Genomic DNA, 17,222 nt, shown 5'->3' on the forward strand with positions numbered 1-17,222 from the left:
CTTCGCCCTTCAGTAGCCGGGATAGGCTCCGGCACCCCCGCGACCCCGAAAGGGAAGAAGCGGTCAAGAAAATGGATGGATGGATTCTGATGCTCAGTTTGAACTGCAGAAGATCGTTATAACCATGTCTACATGCCTAAATGCATTTAAATGCTATGATGTGATTGGCTGATTAGAAATTTGCGTTAACAAGCAGTTGGACAGGTGTGCATAATCAAGTGATGGGTGAGTGTTTGTTAACGCTGTGAATTTTTAACATTTTTCATCAAAATCTAACATCAAAGCTGGTCAGAGTGACAGGAATATAAATATGACTAGATTCTAAAAAATTAAGTCATTAAAATTATTGGTTTGAAATCCTTTTTAAAAAGGTTGTCCTTATTAATAAGTTGCTGCTCTGCAATTTAGTCTTTTTTTCCTCAGTGATGTTCATTTAGTTTGCTGTAAGGGAGTTATTAGCTCCCTGTTCAGTCTTTAGATGTGAGTTATTCGCCACTTGACTGCAGACTCTGTTATTTTCAGTTTACTGAAACTAATAATTAGAGAAACTAATAATTAGCTGCTGATTAGTTTTTGTGTTCTGGCTTTTGCTGGCTCTGACAAAGCAGGCCTGCAATGTTCATCAGGACGACTACGTTCATGGGGAAGATAACCTCTGTTTTAAAGCTTAGTGGGAGTTACTCACTTCTCCTCCAACATTTGGTTTTTAAAAGACAACAGAGTTCTGCAGAGCTTTTTCAGGATGGGTAAATTCCCCCGAGTGTCTGGAAGACACTTGTTACACATTGCAGTGTTTGATGGACGCCAGCAAAAGGCCAATATGCCCTGTGCTGTAGCAGGAGCCTCGCTGCAAGTGTCGATAAATCTAAGTTACAGCGGTCCGTCATCGATTCCGCTGCAAAATACCACAGAGCGCTGAACCTCTCTGCCTGCTCTCCATTTGTATGCAAGGCAGGGAGCTCTGCGTTTGGAAGGGAAGCAGGCGTTTTGCTGGAATAACCAGAGTCTGCAGTCCAGTCAGCTTCCATCTGCGCGAAAATGAAACGGCCGTCCTCTGCGAAATTTAATTCCAAAGTATTCCTCCTCCAGTGACAAACACGCCAACACACTTCTGTGGCGCGTGTGTGCACGCCACGCCACCGTGGGAAATAAACTGTTGAAATTGATTTTTCACAGACCCGTCTGTGCGAGACGGCGGCAAGGCCGTCTGCGGGTCGTCACGGCGAGAACAGTCGGGTTTGTTTGTGCCTGATCACACCCAGAGTGTAACTGACAACGGCGAGGATGTCTGCCGCTGAGGAGGACGATGATCGGTTACGGATCAGTTTAACTTCAAGATCAGAGCAAAGCTGCTCTGCAGGAAGTCTGTGATGTGCTGAGGTGATAACAGAAGGGGCCCTGGGGGCTACAGCTTCTCTGGACTGAACACATCCAGCACCCTGTTGGAGCACTATCTAAGCCTTCACAAAACGTCAGGCTAAATCAACACATTCTTGTTTACTTTATTGTCTTTTCCTTAAAATCTTAGTTTTGCTGACTTGTTAATCATGCATAAACACTACATCCAGTAGAGCTCTGCATCGTTATTTAGGTGATAATCTGATTTGATTCATAAATCTAGCTCAACAGTTCACAGATCAAACCACAATTCTTACTTTTTTAATATGTTTCTTTCTATATGTTTATTAAGACTGGGTATCGGTTTTAATTTCCAGAAATGATTCAATTAGATTCACAAGAGCCTTAATTGATTCGATTTCAATTTTTTCTGACTCTTTCGATTCTTCAATTCAGGTCAATTGTAAGTTTACAAATGTATACACACTTGTTTAGAAATACATAAAAATCTACTATTTAATTTGAATATACTTATATTAATCTGATTCAGTTCACATATTGTAAAACGTATTAGTAGAATAATGAGATTGTTAATATCATACAGTGTTAAATGGATTCTTTAAAGGAGAAGTTCTAACCAAAATGTTCAGATCATTGTAAACATTGTTCTGTTTCTCCTGGAGGACGTTTCAGTTTGGCCACTAGGTGGCGATCGCGCTATAGAAGAACACTTTATTCAAGAAGAAGACAACAGTATGAGGGGGGAAAAAACCCAAGTTTTAGACCACAAATAGCTACTTTAAAAATTATTTTCTTAGAAGAGTTTGAAAAATTAATGCCTGTAAGTAAATAAAGATGTTCAGATTTAGCCAGCAATGTATTTTTTTGGGTCAACCGAACGTTAGCATTAGCCGTCCTATGGGAAATTCTATTGAACGTTAGCGGACTTTAGCTTTATGTGCTAAATTGATTCATATCTTTTGTAAATCAATTATTGATCTATTAAGCTTAAATCGATTCAAATCGATTAATCATTTTTTTTCAACCCAGCCCTAATGTTTGTCTTTTTTCTGGATGAATAAAATGTATAATTATATGTATAAAACCACTATCATTAAGAACAGGAGATTGCAATCAACAAAACTGAAAAAAGAAACACAAGTGTTAGAGTTCGGGTTAAGTTCAGCAGTAACATAAACAACCTAAAAACAAACATAACTGTTTTGGATGATTTAACAATATATTCTGAAAATGCTCAGAGTTTTTCCATCCATAAAGTTCTGTAACACTTTACACTCTAAAGTGTTCTCTCAATCTCACAAGGTAATAATGCAATAATGAAACAATGAACAATAAGAAAAAACAGTTAACAGAATATTAATTATTATAACTGTTGTTACTGGTAAGGACTTTGCCTGCAGTCTGTTGTAAACTACAGAGGAAACGCTGACATGCTACCACAACAAGGGGTTCAGGAACACGTCCAATCACATCACGCCACCATGCTGCCACACAGCATCACCATGGGAACGGACAAAAGAGGCATCGCCACTGATCTCTGACTGGACCGACGCGTGACAGAGGAGGTAGAGAACTGGTGTCGCCATGGTAATCTGGAGATGAAGGGGATGCTGCGGTGCATCGCTGTGAGCAGCTGTTGCCATAGCGATGCACAATGCATGTCACCAAGGGCTCAGTGGAGAACCAAAGAGGCTGCAGTGATGCAGCACAACACGTATGGTGCAGAAACTGCAAAACGGTGTCTGCACGAGTCCTGTTATCTAATCAGCTGACAGTAGATTAATGAAGATTTTTTTCCATTGTAACCTAGTTTCTGTAGATCATCTGGAGATGTTCTATCAACTAGAAACTCTTGAAGTTTTGGTGTTCAAATTTTTCATTGATTCATAAGTTATATTTGCTGCAGCCTCCTGATTTCTTTCTCTTTGTAACACCTTGGATGTAGCATTTCCATCCATCAGGGAACAAAGTGACGGAGTGTCTGACTAAACCAACCTCTGGTTCAAGCTTGTGTGGTTGGGGATGTGAGGGTCCCCTCCACCCCTCCCAACACTTTTTTTTTTTTACTTCGTTCCCCAGGGGCCGGTGCACCATTCTCCGACCTCTTAGCTGTGTCCTGTAGTCCAAGCGTTGTGCCCCTCTTGCCCCTACTGGTGCTGTTGGTCTCGTGCCCTTTGGTAACTTCGAGAGGTGGGGGGGGTGATCTGGCTGGAGGAAGCTGAGATCGTTGCTGTGTTTCTCCCTTCAGAAGTGATTGCCGTCACAAGTCGGACTTGAGTCAGGGCGTGAGGTCAACTCACTTTGCTTTTGGTTGTTAGGCTGCTGAACTCTGTAGCTACAGACCTTCTGGGCGTGTGACACGCATTCAAGATTGCACATTCATGAATGTGTTTTTAGCCCATGATGTTCACACTGGACAAACAGGGAAGGGCTTCTTCTTCTTTTTCTATTATTTACCAGTGTATGTCTGCCATCTACAGTTGAAAGAGTTTTGGTGTGAAATGTTGAAGCAGTGTAGATCTTGCGACTCTTGCTCCTTTTTTTTTTCTTTCAAAGCTCTATTTCAGACTTGGCATCACATAGTTCCATCTGGAAACAACCAGAATCATTCATTTCTCATTTGTGACCAAATTTCCAACACTTCTTCGTATTAAAAGGGACTCCATCCATACGTCATTATCAAACCTGAGTCCCTGATTGGTCAAAGTTTGACCTGCTTTAGGTTTCAACACGTGTCCAATGGCCACACCTTTGTATGTAGAGCCCGAAACACCTCTTTAATAGAAGTGCCTGCTTGAACACGCATTGCCAAGACTGGTGTGAACATTCCTAACAACTTAACTCACCTTATACATATTTACCATATTACCACATAATTTCTTGACACACTTTATCATCTTTAACACACTTGAGTTCTCTTCTTCTGTCCCGTTTGTGTCTCATTCCAGGGAAATCATTCCTACCAAAAAAATCAGAGTAAAGTCACAGTCAAAATAGAAACTCTCCTGCTTGGATAAATTACATATATATTAGATCAAGAATGATTGTGCAAGATTTTGGTCTGTCCACTATGATATATGCAAACAAAAAATGAAATACTTCTTTTTTTTTTCTCTTTAACCAATCTCTTGGTTACAGTTTCCATGTGTACTTGGATCCTACAGTCATGATCTGACTGACATTGTTGAAGGCCTGACCTTTTCAGAGGTGGAGCTTGCCTCCTTTCACTCCTGTTCTGCGTGGATTTTAAAGTTACAGGAAGCGTTCATGGGTACTTAAGTCAAATGTCGTTTTGTGCTGAATCCTGTATCCCTTTCAAAGGTCATTGGGGTAAAGTGATTTCATTTAAATTTAAAATGGTTTCAACAACTTCCTGGTTTGGGGCCATGTGATTATAAAGTCACCATGTCTGGCATCTCCAAAAACATCATTTTACACCCCGTTTCTTCTCCGCAGGCGATGATGATCACTCCGGGCTTCAGAATTGGGTTAATAAGCCTGCTTTCATGTCGGCAAACACAAACGGCAGAGTGTGAAACAGCGATGAGGCGCTTCTTTTTTCTGTTAACAACTTCCAAGCAGGCGTGACAGTCGAGCAGATTGATGAAGGAGCTCAGAGATGGTGATTGATGGATGAATGATGCCCTTTACATCAGATCGAGTGTCCACAGTAACTCTCTGAGTACTTCTACCTCACTCCGACCTTCGTTCTTCTCTCCTTCCTCCAGTCGTCCTTCCTCTATTGCTTTAATCAATCTTTGTTTCCATGCTGCTTCCTCGTTCTTTTTGTAGCTCCTGTTCTTTTTCCTTATTTCCTTTGAGACCCGTCTCTGTGTTTCTTTACTTCTTTGTTTTTGTTTTGTTTACTACTTAGACCCATACTTCTTTAAGATATTTCTTCTAACATGTTTCTGTTCCTACTATCCCTCTTTTTTGTGAGTTTTCTTTGTTCAGCTTTTAAACCATCATTTGTTTAAGTCTTTCATAAATCATTTTAACTTTCTTTTCTATTTATGGGTAAAAATACTTTAAAGTAATTCTACCCCACTTGTTTGCCATCTACTTATTTCATTTTTGTGCAGTTAAAATGTTTCTAGTTTAAACTACGTATTAAGATGTTTATTATAATAACATTTTGCTTTTATCATGTATTTTACATGATTTTAATTTATTAAAATCTTCAAAAATCTTTAAAAGATTGAAACCTCCAACCAGAATTCAATGTAGCTAACCATCAGATGTTTTTTTTTTTGTTTGTTTGTTTGTTTTTAATCATTCTTTCTTTCTAGGGTTTTAACAATTTGTTTCACTGACACAACAACCAAAGTGGACCTGAAACCCAGGATTTTTTAGCTTCTATTCTGTCCCTTTATACAGGTTTTGTATCTTGTTAGCTTGAAAGACTTCTTTTAGAAACTTTTAAAATCAGTTAAAAATATTTTTAAAATCTTTTCAGCCTTTCTTTAGCTAATTTCACTTTTTTACGTTTTGAGGTTTGTTTTATTTCCTTTGAGCTTTGGTTCTTCAAAACAAAGATAGCATTAAGGACGCTAAAATGTGGAATTTTTATGTAGATCTTTTTTTCATCATGTCACCTAATGTGCATAAGAGCAATTTAAAAACTTTGAGTTTATGTATTTTAACTTTGGTGGCAAAAATATCACTTCAAAGATCCATGGTATCACTTAAATTAATTTCAAACAACTTCTGACTGTTTTTGCTAAAAGACATTTGCCAAAAACAGGGGTTCAAGTTGAGGACTTCTTACCAATGATTTTGGCCACAAATTATGTTTATTTGTTGCCGGCTCTGGCAGGGGGGGGGGCATTCGGCTATTAATTTTCGAGTGCAATATATTTTCTCTCTGGCCAGATTTTCTTGGAAAGAACTGCAGCTTCATCAACTGGAACTCTGAAGGAAAATGGCCACAAATTATCTGGATCAAGAAACCTTCAGCTGTTTTATCTGTCTGGATCTCCTGAAGGAGAACAATTTTTGTCATTTTTTATTTCATTTCAAAAATTTAAAAGCTTCATTCTCTAAAGTTCTCCTCTTCCTGATCTGCAGCTCCTCCTCTGTCATGATGGGCGTAACAAACAGGAAGAGAAGAAAGAAGCTGATTGGCTGAACTCACAGTGAACACATCTGATTGGAGGATCAAAGTCAAACCTGTTTGTGAGGAAGTGAAACTCACACAGTCTTTGTGTCTGAGAGGAGAAATGGCGCAGAAAGGAGTCGATCTGGATCAAGAAACCTTCAGCTGTTCCATCTGTCTGGATCTGCTGAAGGATCCGGTGACTATTCCCTGTGGACACAGCTACTGCATGAAGTGTATTGAAGGATTCTGGGATAAAGAGGAGAATATCCACAGCTGTCCTCAGTGCAGGAAGACCTTCAAACCGAGACCTGTTCTGGAGAAAAACACCATGTTAGCAGCTTTAGTGGATCAGCTGAAGAAGACTGGACTCCAAGCTGCTCCTGCTGATCACTGCTATGCTGGACCTGAAGATGTGTCCTGTGATTTCTGCTCTGGAAGAAAACTGAAAGCCATCAAGTCCTGTTTGATCTGTCTGGCCTCTTACTGTGAGAAACACCTTCAACCTCATTTGGATGAAGCTGCATTCAAGAAACACAAGCTGGTGGAACCCTCCAAGAACCTGCAGGAGAACATCTGCTCCATTCATGATGAGGTGATGAAGATGTTCTGTCGTACTGATCAGAAGTGTATCTGTTATCTCTGCTCTGTGGATGAACATAGAGGACACGACACAGTCTCAGCTGCAGCAGAAAGGACTGAGAGGCAGAGAGATCTGGAGGAGAGTCAACAACAAATCCAGCAGAGAATCCAGGACAGAGAGAAAGAGGTGAAGCTGCTTCAACAGGAGGTGGAGGCCATCAATCAATCTGGTAATCAAACAGTGAAGAACAGTGAGAAGATCTTTACTCTGATGATCAATCTCATCCAGAAAAGAAGCTGTTTAGTGATGCAGCAGATCAGATCCCAGCAGCAAACTGAAGTGAGTCGAGTCAAAGATCTTCAGGAGGAGCTGGAGCAGGAGATCACTGAGCTGAAGAGGAGAGACGCTGAGCTGAAGCAGCTCTCACTCACAGAGGATCACAGCCAGTTTCTGCTCCACTACCCCTCACTGCCACCACTCAGTGAGTCCACACCCTCATCCAGCATCAATGTCCGTCCTCTGAGATACTTTGAGGATGTGACAGCAGCTGTGTCAGAGCTCAGAGACAAACTGCAGGACATTCTGAGAGAGGAACGGACAAACATCTCAGCGACAGTCACTCATGTTGATGTTTTACTGCCAAAACCAGAACCAGAACCAAAGAGCAGAGCTGACTTCTTAAAATATTCATGTCAAATCACACTGGATCCAAACACAGCACACAGGCGACTGTTACTGTCAGAGAACAGAAAGGTGAAAGTGATGGAACAACCTCAGTCTTATTCTGATCATCCAGACAGATTTATTGATAGTATTCAGGTTCTGAGTAGAGAGAGTCTGACTGGACGTCGTTACTGGGAGGTGGAGTGGAGAGGAGACTATATTTGTGTAGCAGTCGCATACAAGAACATCAGTAGAACTGGAAATAAAAGTAGATTTGGTTTAAATTTTAAATCGTGGGCATTACATTGTTCTCCACTGGGTTTCACATTTGTCCACAACAACATAAAAACCTCCATCTCAGCTCGTGTTTCCTCCAGAGTAGGAGTGTACCTGGATCGCAGAGCAGGTGTTCTGTCCTTCCACAGCGTCTCTGAAAGAATGACTCTCCTCCACAGAGTCCGGACCAAATTCACTCAGAACCTCCATGCTGGACTGAGTTTGGGTTCTATTTGTTTTTCTGTAATCTCAGCAGAGTTCTGTAAACTCAAATAGTTCTTGAAAGAAGTGAAATGTTTGTTTTCAGTGATTTCTCTGATTTCCATCATTTTTAACTAAACTTTTTAACTGTTAATGTTCTGTGGAGTCGAGTTTGTTCTCAGAAATAAAGAGATAAATGAAAAATCTGTAGAATGTGGATTTGAGACATTTTGAAGATGAATCTCAAACTTTTTGGAGTAAAATCTGTTTTATTGTTGTTGTTTTTTTAACTTTGGGATTTGACTGTTTAATTCAAATTTCACACAAATGTTGTGTTGATGTTTTTGTGTTGTTGTTATGTGAACTGAAGGAAGCTGCAACACAAATGGAATCAGTGATGTCACAATCAAAGACTTTCTCTGTTTGTTCTACACAGAAACTACAAGAGAACAAACTGAAGGAGGAGATTGTGTTTGTAGAAAGAACATTTACAACTTTGTTTACTTTCTTTTTGCTTCATTTGACAACTTTGGATTTAAGATTTATGTTTTCATGTCTTTGTTCTTCAGAGAAAAGTTGTTTCTGATCATTTGACAATAAAAACATCTTCATTATTTTGTCTTCAATCCAGAGTTTATCTGGAGCTCCAGAAATGACAGAGTTCATGTTAAGAGCAGAAACATCAGTCAGTCTGAGTCCTTTCGACTTTCTGCAGTAAAACAGATTCATTACAGTCAAATAAGAAGCTTCCATGATTTGATCCACATTTTTTTATACTTCAATGATTTAAAATCTGAAAACACCAAAGTTCTGGTTTTCATCGGGATCATCTGCTTAGAGCACAAAACTGTATTGAAGCTGAAAGATTAAATATTCATGTGTGTCTCTGGTATTTTTTAAAATAACAAATCTCTCAGTCCATCCAGATTCTAAAGGATGTCAGGATCAATTTGTCATTTTGTGAAAATACAGTCAATTAATATGTTTTCATTTTTAGGGGTCAGCTACAACAAGTAAATTTAAAAGCTGACATTCTCCAAGCAGCAGCATCCGTCTGTCATGCAGCCTGTTTGCACACATTCATCTGTCATTGCAGAGGCTTGAACTACAGCTCCTGTTCTGCACATGTGGTCTTCCAGATTCCTGCATGTTTATTATTTCTTTTGTATACATTTTTCACCCTTGCCACTTTTGTTTTTCTCCAACATATTGTCATTTTATGGTTACTTTATTTTACATACTTTCCATTTTTTTAATTACACCTTGTTAGAATACTAGTCTTCCTGTGTTTTTTTTCTTATTTCCTTGCTTTTAGTGTCTTGCCTATGTATTACTTTTCTCTCGAAAATCTTTGTCTCTTTGATCATTTCTAGAGTTTATATTCCTGTAAGATTTCTATAATCATTAAATCAAATTCCGTTTGCCGTTGCTCTTCAGCTTTGCTCACTTTTATTTTAGGGCTGTGACAGCAGCGGCCGTATCCGTCTTTTCCTCCCTTTTTCCATCTGTTAACAAAGGCATGCAAAAGCACTTCTGCACCTCATTTCCTTTGAAATGACCCTAATCATACGAGCAGGAAATCTCAGATAATTAGCCGTCAGATTCGAGATTTGTTCTTTAATCCTCATAGATGAGGTTAGCCGTGTGTGTTGGATAAACCAGGAGATGTTACTTCACTGTGTCTGCTGTTAGCCTGAACAGCCACTAAAAGACTGCTGTGATGCTGAACCTTCAAAGTCCTTCTTTCACACCGATAATAACTCAGAAAAAACATGTTCACTTTAGCATCAAACGTCAACTTTTTACTCCAATAGTCTGCATCACACCTGAGATCTTACCTGTAACACTACTGCTTGACAGGTAGACACACCTGAAACTGAAGACATTATATCATGTGAGTTTAGTGTCAAAACTGTAAAAAAAACACCAGCTCAAAATGAAAAACAAGTTCTTTTTTAACAGTTTTTTTTTTGTTCTATTATTGCACACAAAGCATGAAAATGAATGGAACATGTTTGTTTTTTTAGCTTTTTTGCTGTGTCATCCATCACTGCAGTATCTCCTTCCTTCTTTTGGCTTTCCACCTCTGAATGCGTCACACATGAAAGTTTGCTGTTATGAAACCAAGAGAACAGAAATTCATGTCGTTTTTCATCCAGCAGGTTAGTTTTTTTTTTCCAGTTCGCTTTTCTGCTCCTGCTTTTTTATGTTCAATTAAAAAGGCTCCATAATAAGCTCTAATAAATCCTATTAGCACCACTAATGACTTTGTTCAGGCTCTTTAAAAATCAGCGTCGCAGAGAAGAAACACAGAGTGCACAGTGCAGCTTTTCCAGCGGGTTATTGAGTCACTGCGTTCAGATGAAGGTTCTGATCTGGGTTCTGCGTTCTGACTGCCTAAATGTAGTGATGAAAAAAACAGAATAACAGAAGAGATGTTGCTTTAATCCAATAAAAATAAATTCCACCTAAATGACAACAGTCGGGAAATCTTGATGTCAGCTACAAGCAGATTTGGCAGATTAAAGCTGATCATTGGGACCATAAAACACCAAGGGGCGGCCGAAGAAACATAAGATTAATAGTCCAAATGAAACTGTGTTTTACCATCATAAATCCTCTTCAAGTAAAAATAACAAATAAATTATGCAACCTTATATTTATGCGTTTCCTTAAATTGGTAATTTTTTTTCCCCGACAGATTTCTATGAATCTAAACTCACTGATCTGCCATTATAAGCAGAATCTTCACCGATGATGGACGAGAACTTTATAAAAAATGACCTTTCATTCTGTCTGTCATAGAGGTCACTCATTGGGTCACTGAGTTAATGATCCCTGGGTTTAAATGGGCTTAACTCACCGTGTCACTAAGGATAACAGAGTTTTCACGTCACTCCTCACTTGAAAATCTTTCTTCGTTTTGTACAATTCTTGTCATTTAGAATCTGTATCAAATTCAGGAGTTGAACCTTTAGCTCTGAATAGAAACCAGCAGGTAAAAGTGATTTTCATAATACAAAAGGTTTGCCTGTTTTCAATAAGATCTAAATCAGTCCAGGGCCTGCATGAAGAACATCAGGTTTCACAGGTGAGATGAAGCCGTGAACACATCTTCAGTCTTTGGCCCAATCCGAATTCTTCCCTTCTCCCTACCCCTTCATTTAGCCCTTCAAATGGAGAGTTATGGAAATACGTCTCATCTATGTCAATAGGTCTCATATTTCCGACGTTGTTTCGCTTAATGACGTCACCAGTAGTAGCCGGTCAGCTGGCATTAGCGCAGAGCTTTTAGCGCTCAAATATACATAACAACAGCAGTGTTATGACTTTAAAAAGGTCATGCTACATCAAAAAGCCATTACTTACATTTATGTAAACTTCTGTGCTTCAGAGCACACACACGTGAAGAAAAGCTCTTCTTCTCTGCAGGACAGCATGACGCGGTTTCCTCTTGCTACGGAGGGCTTTGTATCTCTTCACTTGGAGGGAGGGATATTTTGGACACCACTTGCACAAAAAATTGAGGGTTAAGGAGAAGGGAAGAATTCGGATTGGGCTTTAGTCACCTGCACAGGGGTGGACCTGTACAGTTTTGTGCTCCGATACACAAGAAATCGGCAGATGAGGCTGCATCCTCACACACTGACTGGAGCTACAGCTGATGAACTCACTGTATTGTTCCGGTCTTTCAATCATCATAAAAGACGCTTTATTTTTTATCAGTTTATTTTTCTATTTTTCGCCATCTGTTTGATTACACAGGTGCTAGTTTGTGGCTCATTTAGGTTTGTTTTTTTTATCAGCTAAAGATACACTTTAGAAATGCACTAGGTGATGTCGACAGTACCCCTGGCTCAAGGCAGAGGGAGCTGGTGAGCCCAGAAAAATGACACCGCGGCTAAAGAATGATAGAGTTAGTGGTAACAAGTCAAGTGCAATCATTCTTTAACATCCTTTAGCATAATTTTCTAAGTGGAGCTTGTCTTAATTTAGGGAATTGTGGAGACACGTCAATGTCATCTTCATTGATACTTTTAAAACTGAAGAAAAAAAGGAAGACTTCTACAAACATTCATGCGTTTCTTCTGAAGGAGGTGCACACAGACTTCATTTATAAGTAAAAGTTAGTCAAAAGTAATAATTTTCGTGATTTTTTTTATTTGCTACACTTTGTAAATGGAAGAAAAATGTTGGAACTAAATTTTAAACTTTAACTGTTCTCAATCAAATGGTGAATAAGTTCAAATGTTTGTAAACCTGATGACGTCAGTGCCTCACCAGCCGTGAACCTTACTGCATGTCACTGGTGTGAAATTTCAAAGCGGTCCAAACCTCATAAATCTTACTTCAAGCTTTTTTTTTCCATAGCTCTCCTCTGATATATAAAAAACTTGGTGTTATATAATTCCAACCAGGCACAAATAGCAATTATTAATTTCTCCTTCATGATCAGTTTTCAAATGATTAGTACTTTTGTTTTGTAGCTATGTATATGTAGCTACAAAATCCAAGTCCCTGATTGGTCGAAGTTCAACTGATTTAACTTTTGATTTACATTAGCTATGTGTTTTGTTCCTAGAGCCTGAAAACGGACCTATAAACCTGCATAACCTCACATGAATACGGAAAAATGTAAACATGGAGTCACGAAATGCACATTTACACACATTTTCATTGGACACTTAAACAAGTGTTGCCAAGGCCAATGTGAGCGGAGCATTAACAGGTGCTCTTTACGACCCGATGTTTACAGCATCCTCGTAGAGCAAAAATGTTACTTTTGATATTTTGCATAGACCACCTATATGACCCAAACAGTTTTTTGTCCACAGACACTCAATATCCCCCCATAGGGGTAGTTGTGACCAAAGCTTTACATCTTCCTGATTGTCCGTTTTAGCTTTAGACCATTTTTTAAAGAATCATGAGGAAGTTTGTGTTTGCTCTACCATGTTTTTATTCTGAAAGTCACACTTTTATGGGGGACACATCATTTTTCCCCCCTTTTTGCTAAGAAAAATGATTGTTTGTTCAAAGTGGGTGTAGGCGTGAAGCAGCTGAGAATTTACTGCTCACCTCCACCTGAAACGCCTTCATACGTCAATGATGCTGTCAGCTGTCATGCTGCTGAGGCTGGAGTCACAGCGTCAGCCGATCAGGACATTCCCGTAAAACACAGTTCTGCCTGATCAGCAGATCACAAATCACGGCACAGATATGATCCTCCTCCCGATGAAGGGGGAGGGGGAAGAAGGGTCGGTGCCGGAGGTGAAATCCATCACGCAGTTTTCTGTTGGGATCACTGGGAAATGCGAGCTCCTGTCAGCAGGGAATGCTGGCTTCACAGGAAAAGGAAAATTACACCAGATTCCTGGAACCTGAGCTGTCAATCGTGAACCAATCATTAAATAATTCAACAGCCGAGGCATCAATAAAGTGAAGCCCGGGGAGATGGCACCGTAGCTTCAGGCTGAGCTGACAAACAGAGGCTCTTACTTGAAAAAAGACAAGAGGTAGATATTTGTACCTGCATTGGCCAGAAACCACATGCCTGTACCTGTAGAGACAGGAAGCATGCACTCCTGCAGGAGAAGAAGTACATACCTTCCTGCAGGAGGACAAGCAGACGCTCACACCTGCAGGAACACAGGAAGCAGACGCTCTTACCTGCACGAAAACAGGAAGCAGACATTTATATCTGTAGGAACACAGGAAGCAGACGTTCGTACCTGCAGTAACACAGGAAGCAGACGTTCATACCTGCAGGAACACAGGAAGCAGACGTTCGTACCTGCAGGAACACAGGAAGCAGACGTTCGTACCTGCAGGAACACAGGAAGCAGACGTTCATACCTGCAGGAAACACAGGAAGTAGACACTCTTACTTGCACGAAAACCGGAAGCAGACGTTTATATCTGTAGGAAGACAGGAAGCAGACTCTCATACCCGCAGTAACACAGGAAGCAGATGTTCGTACCTGCAGGAACACAGGAAGCAGATGTTCGTACCTGCAGGAACACAGGAAGCAGGTGTTCTCACCTGCTCGCTGACAGGAAACAAATGCTTATGCCCCCTTGTGGAGAGGAAACAGACACTTATACCTGCAAGATAACAAGAAGCAGACGCTTGTAGCTGCAGGGGGTGCATAAAGCAGATGCTTTTTTTAATAAATTAAAACATTTGACCACTTGTAGTTAGAGCCTAATCAAACGAACACTAATCCATACTAATATATTAAACTAAAATGTAAAAATTCTAAATGACTGATTTAGACTAATGTCCAACAAACCGTCTGCTTTGGAGATGGACAACACTTGGGGTCGTGTGTGTCTCCCATTGACTGTAAAAATAAATAAATAAATAAAGGCAACAGATTTAACCGAGAGGCCAGAGATCAAGATTTATATTTCACAAATATTTTTTAAATCATTTATTCATTTTTTTAAATCCTTTAAAAAGAAAAAAAAACTTATCTAAAGTTATTTCTAATTACTGAATTGATTAAATTCATATGCTAGTGTTACCGGCCCCAGCACTAAAGAGAGGCAGGACGGTAATAAGTAAACACAATAAAATTATCTAATCTCTGAGAATGGTTATGAAATAAAATAAAAAATATTCATAATAAACAAATAAAAGCTGGATTTACAATAAATAAAATAACGACACTCATAAGGAGCAGAACTAGACAAATACATTCAGTTATTCGTTCCAACTTCTCAGTACTACTCCACATAAATCTATGCAATTTGAGCACATCAAAGAAACCGCACCACTACATGGCGGTAAAACGGCGGCGGAAGAACACATTTCGAAAAATACGGCTTTTACAAGTTTGGGGACGTTCGTTGTTCCCCTTCAACAATAATACATTACCATAAAATTAAACTCAACACTCCAACGTCACATTTAACACAACATGCCTGTGGACAAATCCAAAATCCACCTGGATGAAGCCTGGATGAAGGTCGCTCTTCTTCCTCCTCCTGTCACCACAGAGCAAACTAACCATCAGGAATGCTTTGTTTGCACATTGATCCTCACTGCTACATTGGTTGTTTGGAGTCCTCTGGGAGGGGGGTGGTGCTGGTGGTGGGAGGGAGGTCGGCTCTGGGGAGTTCTGTGAAAACAGAGTCTGCCGAGGCAAACTCCTGATTGCTAATATTTGTAAAAACATTGTGATGAGTCACTGATCACTGAACTAACATGCTTTAAATTTACAGAAACTCTGGTTAACCACTGATCCATTGGCCTTTTTTTGCTGAGTTCCTGATTGGTTGACGCAACACAAAGTTTCAACAAACTTAAGATATTTGAACTCTGGGGATATCGCGCTGCAGGACATGACGTCTATACATTCCTTTCTGTTTATACTCTCTCCCACTATAGCTTACAGCCCCTAATTTACCCAACAAAAATGGTGAGTAACACAGGACTAACCAGCCAAACAGTTTTGAGACAAATACCAGCTCAGACGTGGAAAAGAAAGGCGTAGGTGGATCTATTTGTCTGCAAGTGGATGTATCAGAATGGAGCAGGCAGAAAGCTGGTCACCTAGCAAAGTTAAACACAATCAAACTGTATTTTTTTGTAAATAAATATATATTCGGGCTGCACGGTGGCGCAGTGGTTAGCGCTCTTGCCTCACAGCGAGAAGGCCCCGGTTCGAATCCCAGCTGGGACCTTTCTGTGTGGAGTTTGCATGTTCTCCCCGTGCATGCGTGGGTTTTCACCGGGGACTCCGGCTTCCTCCCACCGTCCAAAAACATGCTTCATAGGTTAATTGGTGACTCTAAATTGGCCCTAGGTGTGAATGTGAGAGTGAATGGATGTGTGATTGAGGCCCTGCGACAGACACAGACAAACCCCGCCTTCGCCCTTCAGTAGCCTGGATAGGCTCTGGCACCCCCGCGACCCCAAAAGGGAAGAAGCGGTCTGGAAGATGAATGAATGAATGAATATATATTCAGAAATTTAATTTTAATCTTAATTTTCTTTAAATATGTCCTCCATCATGAGAAAAATGCTCCAAGAACATGTTAGAAACACAGAAAACTCAAGTTTCATTGGAGTGAATCTTTAACTAACTTTGTTGCAAATGTCTAATGAACTGCTGCTGTGGGAGCAAAAAAAAAGCAGCAGTTTGCACTCAAACGTCAATAAACTTCAACACAAATAATCTATGAAACAAAAAACACAATAAACCAAAATACACTGAGAGTGGTTGACTAAACTGAACAGCTGTGGGGGAAAAGCCAACAAAACCAAGTTGAGATTGTGACACGTAAACAGAACAAGAAAACATAGCTGAGATCAAGCAAACCAACAGTCTGCACAAAAATAGTTTGAACAGAAAATGTGGTGAAATTCCCCAAAGCAAACATCCGATTCAGTTTTTATTGCTTCACGTTTTTCTCTGGGTTGTAATGGGATCAATCTAACATCTCATCCGTCTGGAAAATCATAGATTTTTTCTTTAGATAACACTTATTGATGCAGAAATTTCCTGATTGTTCCTGACTTCCTCTCCTGTTTCCGTGTGTTTGACATATTCCTGGTGCTTTCCTGTCTTCTTCCTGGTCGTGTTGTATGTGTGAGCGTCTGAATCCTCCTGTTTCTGTAAGCAGTGCATGTAACCGGCCTCTCTGAGGCGGCCAGCGTTCCCCACTGAGTGTTGCTCCACTTTGTAAAGCGCCTGCTTTGATGAAAGGCTTCATTACTTCTCCCAGTTCCACCTAACACCCCCCCTCTTTAGTTACACAGCCCCAGCACGCTCCGTCTGCCACCGCTCACTCTTCTCCGTCTCACGGGGAAAATGGACGAAGGAGTCGTCTCTCTGGTGTCCCGGCGCTTTTCTCCTGATTGCCAATCACAACTGATATGTGGTTCCACACCTCACTGGTAATGGAGTGCTGCAGCTTCCTGGAGTGTTGCTCAGCCGGTCCAGCTCCTGACGCTTTACCGGGACTCTGGACAAGAAGCTGGAAAGTGAACAAAGAGGAAGCTATGGTCACACCGTCCTCAAGCAGCCACTTCCAATG

The 17,222-nt window shown here is 40.3% G+C and overlaps 2 protein-coding genes across 2 annotated transcripts in view; both read left to right on the plus strand.

Moving 5' to 3' along the window:
* The window catches only part of kcnq3 (potassium voltage-gated channel, KQT-like subfamily, member 3), a 94,138-nt gene that overhangs the window by 51,284 nt on the left and 25,632 nt on the right, over positions 1-17,222 (plus strand). The gene's annotated exons all lie outside the window — the stretch shown is intronic.
* LOC118599917 (tripartite motif-containing protein 16-like) lies at positions 6,447-8,761 on the plus strand. Its single transcript, XM_036216296.1, has one exon. The coding sequence runs from the start codon at positions 6,579-6,581 to the stop codon at positions 8,250-8,252; it is 1,674 nt and encodes a 557-aa protein (XP_036072189.1). The 5' UTR covers positions 6,447-6,578; the 3' UTR covers positions 8,253-8,761.

The sequence above is a fragment of the Oryzias melastigma genome, linkage group LG17 (assembly GCF_002922805.2).
Source record: "Oryzias melastigma strain HK-1 linkage group LG17, ASM292280v2, whole genome shotgun sequence".
In the NCBI taxonomy this organism is placed as follows: Eukaryota; Metazoa; Chordata; class Actinopteri; order Beloniformes; family Adrianichthyidae; genus Oryzias; species Oryzias melastigma.

Bases quoted from the DNA above. Each gene is read 5' to 3' on its own strand.
- LOC118599917 (XM_036216296.1), top strand. From the start codon at position 6,579: ATGGCGCAGAAAGGAGTCGATCTGGATCAAGAAACCTTCAGCTGTTCC.